This window comes from Dermacentor albipictus, chromosome 3 (genome assembly GCF_038994185.2).
Source record: "Dermacentor albipictus isolate Rhodes 1998 colony chromosome 3, USDA_Dalb.pri_finalv2, whole genome shotgun sequence".
Taxonomy (NCBI): Eukaryota; Metazoa; Arthropoda; class Arachnida; order Ixodida; family Ixodidae; genus Dermacentor; species Dermacentor albipictus.
Window position 1 is genome coordinate 98,017,231 of NC_091823.1, and position 7,954 is coordinate 98,025,184.

Below are 7,954 nucleotides of genomic sequence, written 5' to 3' on the forward strand. Positions count from 1 at the left end.
TTTTCCTGACTCTCAGCTCGGCGACCTATACACCTCTCCTAAGCCATCATTTTTCTCGTCAACAGCAACAAGCGTAATCTAACGGCAGCCGCGGTGACTGCGGTGGCATGTCGGCTGTAAGGCAGGGCAAACAACCGGAACCCAAGACTTACCCATCCTACAAAAAGCGCTGAAGATCGAGGAGGGCGCAGCGAAGCAGCTAAGATGAAGCGGCCTGCGGCTAGCCAAACCCATTGTCTTCGGAGATGAACCGGAGAATTAGATCGGCTTTTCCTGCTCACTTTCTCTCCTACCCCCCTCTCTCTCTCTCTCTCTCTCTCTCACTCTCTAGACTTCGATGTTACCTCACTTGCAAGGAATGGGCACGTGGGAACAAACTTGGGTCTGTTATCCCATTATCCCCTTGCAACCAAGAAAAAAAAAGTTTTAACCTTCCATGGTAGACAGCGGTGTGACGAAGCTCCTAGCTGGAGACAAATGAAAAGAACGAAAAACAAATAGGGGCGAGAAGACCTTTACTACGTGGTCTTATCTTACTTCTGCAGATCTCATTGGGATGGCTCAGACAAGCCATACGGCACCGGTATACTCTAGTAGTCGTTAGACTTCATGATATCACACGCCTGTTTCATCGGTCGTCGGCTTAGTTTGCCTGATTGTTTGCCTCTCTTGCTAGAACCGGCTCGGTGGAAGCCAGCATGACGAATGGGAGAGATTGGAAATAACGCGTAAATCGGAAAGTAGACAAAGTGCGGGAAAATAAAGGGTGGAGGGGAGATGACAGGGGCAGCTAGACCTAGCAGACTTGTTCTTCCTCATGAGTGATACGACTGCGGTATGGTGTTTCTGCGTTGCTGGGCCTTTCCGTCCTTACGTGCGCCTGCTTGTGATCGCCCAAGTCTGAGGCAAAAGTAATACCCTCTGGAGGGTTCTGTTCTCTTTGCGTGGTTCTTTCTCCTGGAAAGAGGATCTCCGGTGGCCGCTGCCAGCAGAAAATAACTAAAGTGTAATGCAGAAGCGAAATGGTAAAAGAGGAAGGCAGAGCTTGTGACTAAGGAGCAACGACAGAATTACCGTAATTGGGTCTGACCGCACAAACGTGAGACCCAGCGGGCATGGCGCGCTGTTATCCGAGCGCGTAAAGCACACCGTCGCCGTGCAGCTTTCGTAATGAGGCTGAGAAAACAGCGGATATGTCACAGTGAGCATCACGCACCGATATGTGAGAACGTATATAGTAGGATAGAAACCTGCCATAACAAATCTGACATAAAAATAGTCACACGTATCCTACCAACATTCTGCGTCAATCTATAGAAGTGCACGAATAACACGAGCCAGATCGCACGAGATTTGCGACCTTATATTGGAGATATAAACATATAAAGTGCGAAAAAATAAACTTTGACGCTTTCTTATTCTATGCACCATCCGTGGTACTTGCCCCGCATGAGAAAATCAACCGGATGTGCCCATTATATACTTCATAATTCTGGCATATAAAAACCTTTGTGGGTAGCTGCCGTTTTTGGGCATTCATTATTTCGGCGTTTCTTGTTCTCTTAGAGTAATATTAAGCAGTCGCGGTGCTTAGGCGTCGCCCTTGCTCAACCCATTTGTGCAAGCACTTATTGTAAACCTTAGAATTGCGAACAGAAGATGTTCGGGATTAGTGAATTTCGGGCTTCATACAACTCTAACGCGCATGTGTTTTCATTGCATTTGACCTTACTTCATTACATCATCATTAGTTATACCACAATGAGCACTTCTGTAGTGTTATTGTATCATATTTTCATACATTCACTGTTCCATTTTTATGCCGGTGACACTTCTCATCTGAATTCACGGGTACCACTTTATCGTTTGTCGCCAATCGTGCCTGCGGTGTCTATTTTCTTTATTGCAGCTGAATTGATAGTAAATGGTGTTGCTTGTTCTAGAAAGCACGTGAGCATTTGGGATTGCTTACAAAAGTGGGGTGATGCATGTTCAAGTAGCCCACGAGTTTGACCCCGTCAACTGAGATTCGGCGACCATCGACTGTTTTCGTTAAGATTTGAGTGTGACATGCTTACCTGGGCTCAAAGTGGACCCACAGAGAATAAGAGCCCTAAATGTAGTTTAAGACAACGCTTGGTCCTTCGCCGTTTCAAAAACCCGACATTATCACTGAAGATTATTACACGGTAACACACGGCTTCATTTTTAATAGGGTAGCAGTCAGCAAAACACTGCCGGTAACACAATGGTTAGGACCCAAAAAGAAAAGGGCGCTTACGCCTTTTGCAACTTTATTACGAGATGAGCAATGCAGGTGGGCACAAGCGCCCTATCCACAACGCATCAGCGCATTTATTCAAATATCTTTTTTCGGCGAATGATTCACACCAACTCCAATGCAAACTTTGTTGAGCTTCTTGAAGCCATAATTGCACTTAAACGCCTTTCAGCCGCAATGGTACAGTAAGAGCCGTACTGTTGGAATGCACAGCCATACAGTTTCAGGAAGCCGCCGTGGTTGCTGAGTGGCTATGGTGTTGGGCTACTGAGCACGAGGGCGAAATGCGAAAACACCCGTGTACTTAGATTTTGGCGCACGTTAAAGAACCCGAGGTGGTCGAAATTTCCGGGGTCCTCCACTACGGCGTGCCTCGTAATCAGACAGTGCTTTTCGCACGTAAAACCCCATAATTTAATTAGAGTTTCAGGAAATAACAGTAAAAACATAAGAGACCATACTTTTAACGAGGTTTTGGTACTTCGATTTGTTCTAAAAAAGCATAGCCTGACTAATATTTATAACAGCTCTAGGAAGGGCTCTATCTAAAGAATATGATTGGGTAGTAGTAAAAAAAATGCCTTTCGTGAGCAGATAGCCCGAAGAACTGGTATGCGATGCTGTAGAAATAGCAGTTTTGATGCAGCGCGAAACGTAAAACGGACGCAAGGAGTCACATATATAAGGACAACAAACGGCGCTGTGTGCTTTCTCTTTATATGTGCCTCCTTGAGTCCATGTGAGGTTTCGCACTGCATTGAAAGTGCCCCTGGTGATTCACCAACAAGCCTCAGTCGCTACAACGCTCATCTATTCACAGTAGAGTCGAAGCGGCGTCTCAGTGACCAGCGAGAAGCGTGCGATATGAATTGCCGTTCAGCCACATCCATAGACAGTCTCCGTCTTGTACGCCGACTTTGGCTTGGGCGGCATGAAGGCGTCTGATACTTGTAGTACCTGGGCCCGTCCAGAGTAAGTGAAATGTGTCCATGAGTTATCGGTCCGAAACGCTTTCGAAGGAATAGCCAATATATTTGCCATCTACCTGTACGTGTCTGTAAACGCTATCATTACCCTCGATGAACTCAATCAAGAAGCAGTTTTATTTTTGTTTTGTTTTTGTGGAACTCTCTCGAATCAGACAACGTCATGCCATTTCTTCACAGACAAATATTTTGCATGAAATAGCGTTACATCATGACTGCAGCGGCGGCTTTGTAGAAAGAACTGGATGCGGTTACAGGTGAGAGCACGCAGCTATGCTTGCACTCGTATATGTGTGAGTTCCCTGCGACACTTGCAACATCATAATGCGTTCCCAGTGGTTGACCTTTGGACAACACACTGGCTTTGACAACACACTGGCTTTGCTCATTGAAGAATTTTTAAACTTACCGCAGGTGCATTCGAAAGCTGCTTCTTTCTATATACAGATTCTGGGGGGAAAATTTGCTTTAACGCATTGCTGCTCTGGCTTATCATTTCTGTTTGGATATACGAGACCCATTCCGATGTTAAGGTTCAACCCCGAGTACAGTTTCTCTACCTCCACAGAAAGGAACGTTCACGGTTATTGATACAGTCAAGAAGCAAATAGCCGTGATTTCCCCCCTTCCTGCCATTTCCTAGAGCTCAATACAACAAATGACACACTCCAACGGTTGTCCTATAGCGCAAAACGCGAAATTGTTTCTTCCGACAACGTCACCCTGATGCGACGACAGGCTTGTACCATTTCACGGCATATAACGAACTTGGACTACTTGCGCGCGTCATATGGACACAGCAGCACGACGACGGTGATAGGAGCCCCAGCTTTCGATCGCACCGATTCTCTGGAGCCATCTTGTGCCGCTGCCTCCCTCAGACCATTCGGCAGGTACACAGTCGCACGAAGAGAGCAGAAGGCCTCATTGCGATGGTCGTAGCCGCTTTACTTTTATGGGGGCCGCCGATCCAGCAGGCGCGCCTTCCCCGCTCAGCCAGCGAGTTTCGATGTCTGTGTGTACCGACGATCTGAGCGCCGAGGCCCAACTATGACCTCTCGCTTTCCCTTCCCTGGTGCCTACTGTTCCTTGTATAGCCTTTCCTTTTCATCCGGGCCGTTCGGAGCGCTAATCAAAGCACGACGGAGTGCTCAGATCCCTCTTGTGATCGCCGGGGGCTCGCCGTCTGGAATGCCTCAGCGCCGATACTCAGTCGGCCGCCGGTTCGAAGCAGTTTCCTTCAGTTTCCTTTTCTTTTTCTGCGTGCTTAGCTACGGTCCTCGATGTCACCCAGGCTTACGCTGCTGCTTCTGCTGCTACTGCTGCTGCTTTGGTGTTTCCTAATGTGAATATATATCTACGTCTTGATCTCATTTCGCTCTTTCTTTAGCTCTCCGGTAGCGCGCTCCTCAAGGGATCCCTTTTCGTGGCAATGTTTTGTAGGAACAGTACAACACTGTAATAAAATTTCTGGCTTAGTACTTGTTATCTTGACTTGGCGAATCCACTCTCATTTGTCCTCGTAGTGCCATGTTTGGATTTTTCAAGCGTTGAACATCTACAGAATTAACAATCTTGGAACATATTCCTTCTTTTTTTTTCTGTGTGCAGAATCGGCGTGCATTCCTTCTATGTTTCTGTGTTCGTAAAGCTCTAGCCTTTTATCGCCGGTTGCTTATCCTAAAATGAGCAGATGTTTTTTTACCGTGTTCATGATTAGGAACACATTTGGGTTCAAATAAGTTCTGTAAGTGTGTTTGTTTGTTTGATATCACTGAATGCTCATTGCATATGTAGCTTTATCTCCAGACTTGCGACAAAACCGACAAGCTACGCCTGCTGCGTCATGAAATGGAAACTTAAGCACAGTTCACACGAAGCATCTCTGTGCCTTATTGCATGAAAAGATTAAGGTTGTAATAAAAAATTGCGACAGAGCTAAAGTACTTAGAGGCCGTCGAAACACTCTTGCCTACTGAATTTTACTCCAGAGGGCGTAAATGTTTAGCAAACTTCTACGCAATGTAATATATATATATATATATATATATATATATATATATATACATATGTGTGTGTGTGTGTGTGTGTGGAATTTGTCATTACTCTTCTACGTATTGCATGCAGTACGAAAACGTTTGGCAATAGAATACGTGCTCTGGTCGTGCCCCGCGTTACGTGACGGCGACGGCATCACGTCTCTGTCCAAATGGGAGGCTGCCCCAAGCAGCCTCCCATTTATATATATATATATATATATATATATATATATATATATATATATATATATATATATATATATATATATATATATATATATATATATATATATATATAGGTTTATTACCAGCCTACATTTCGGAATCTAGATAAAGAGAAAATTTCAATAAGTGCTTAAGATGGGCTATAAATTTGAGCATCTCGTTGCTGCGACTCTAGCTTCAAAAAAAAAAAAAAAAAAGGAACTGGCGCTTGCGCATGTGCTTGTTCGCACACGTGCAACGCAATGTGACAACCATTATTTTGCCTCTTGCTATTGCCTCTTGTGTTTTTTTACTTCTTATTTATTCTAAATATACTACCCGCTTGTTTGTTTTGGGTGTGTGGAAGTCGTCATCATCAACAACACGCAGCCACGGTCTCAAATAAGGCAGTCGTTGTCGGCACGAAAAGTAGTGTGCGTGCGATTGTGGCCCTATGCTTAGGAAAGTAAGCATCGAAAGATTCGAAACATTTGCCGTACCCGTTTTTAAGTAGTTCTTGATGATTTATATTTGTTACCATGAGGATATTTAGGTACCACGTAGTTTTTTGGTGTCTTTTTCTTTTTATTTCCGCAGGAAACGAAGACGGCAGGCTGGACGCCTATAGGCGTAGCAAATATGCTGGTGCAGTTTTGTGTACGAGTTACGAGTTGTTGAGCAAGGCAGCAGCGACCACCTAACCAGCTACCATAATGAGGAAAGTCTGGGAAAGTCTGCAAACAAAAGGTTGCCAAGAAATAGAGGGGAAAAAAAAACAACCAATGGACAAACTACGATAAAGATGCTCTAATTTCACGTATATGCGTTTCTCCTTTCTCCTTCATTTTTTTTTTTTTGCGCGCGTAAGCTTATTCAGTAACGATGATCTACAATTGCGGCTCGTTACATTACATCAGTCTCTGCTCGACTGATTTCAGATTGACTTCATCTATTCTGTAATGTACGCTTTCTTTCTGGCTTCGAATCAGTTTTCCTCTTGTGCCGTGGTTCATAGACATATCCTATAAAAAAGTCATTTTTAAAGCATAATTTTGCAATTTTATTATCTCCTATTAAAAAAATTGTTATTGTGACTAAGAATGGTTTCATTCTTTCTTAATTTTTCTGTTCCTTTCTTTTATTTTAGGGGGGGGGGGGCGAAGGGTGAGTGGGGAACTCGTAGAAGGAGCCTGTATTCACTCTCACTTCGTTAGAAACAAAAAAAAGCTTAAGAGAAGGTATCCATTGTGATTTACATTATTGCGGTTTCCGACGTGATAGAAAACGCCCAAGGTGTTGCCAGTTGAAACAAACACTACTGAACCAACGCAGACAGCTTGATTGAAAGAGAGAGAACAGTGCCATAAATAAAATATTTCACGAATAAAAAAAAATAAAACACAGGAGACAATAGGCGTGCTGCCCAAGGCAACCATGCTGCGGTCAACTGTATTTTCCTTTTTCTTATCTCTCCTTCAACCCGCGAAAAAGCTGCTTACGTGTGGACCGACTGGGTTGCCAGGGTGGAGTCTCTGTCGCAGCGTTTTTATACTCCTTGGTTCATCGTCCCCTTTCAGACCTACTGGCTTCGTTCTTACAATGGCAAATATTCTTTGTTTTTTTTAGCTTTGAAGCGGAACTGTTCGATGGTCCGTGGAGAGATTATACGCTGCTTTAACATTTCGGACACGTCACCTCCACGGAGAGGCGCTGCAGCTGTCGAATCACGTGTCTCAGAAGTTTTGATTTGTATTATCTCTTCCTTTTTTTACCGTTTGATATGTGGCTTCTTGATTCAAAAATATCGACTAATACTCAACAGTACGCTGCATTTTGCACATATTTTTTATGTCGCGAATGGTTTGGAGCTTTTCTTTTTTTCTTGCTGCGTCCACTCTAGGCCGCACGCGGCGTCCTCAATCAATAGGGTAGGAGTCAAAAAAGACTACTTTAATTTCTTTTTTTTTAATCTTGAAGCTCGTCTCTGCCCTACCTTGTACAGCACGATACTATTTTTAGCCCAAGTTTTACCCAGGGACTTAGACTGAGACAAACTATGGGATATCAGTTTTCTTTGCAGTGTCATTTCTCGATCTCCGGGCAGTGTTGCAATAACAGGGGTGAAGCTTTATTCAACATGCCGAATTTTTTTTGCTGCTCGCACTGAACAGGAAGAACTTTTTCCAGTTAAAGTTTACTGAATGCGGCTTATATCAAATGGGAAATGTGCAATGTTTTGCTGTGAGCGCCTCTGGAAATCATATAGCTACGCTTCAATTTGCTTACGTGATTAGCGGTTATTGTATGTTCTTCGTTTCGAATAGCCTTGAACATCGCGCATCACTGATAAGATAGAATACGGCAAGCTGCCGCATAGAACATGGAAGGACGCATAAACATAATAATTCCCAGCCTCCTGACAAGAAACGCATAATAAAGTGTGC

At 44.0% G+C, this 7,954-nt stretch overlaps 1 protein-coding gene across 2 annotated transcripts in view; it reads left to right on the forward strand.

Annotated features, from left to right (window-relative positions):
• Positions 1 to 6,204, forward strand: part of LOC139057872 (uncharacterized) — a 328,200-nt gene extending 321,996 nt beyond the window's left edge. For both annotated transcript variants that reach the window (XR_011513060.1, XM_070536637.1), the window contains exon 4: positions 6,108 to 6,204. Coding sequence is in view for 1 of the 2 variants with exons in the window: in XM_070536637.1 (XP_070392738.1) it covers positions 6,108 to 6,138 (31 nt within the window). In the remaining variant the exon portion in view is untranslated. The remainder of the gene's footprint in view (positions 1 to 6,107) is intronic.
• The last annotated feature ends 1,750 nt before the right edge of the window (positions 6,205 to 7,954 follow it).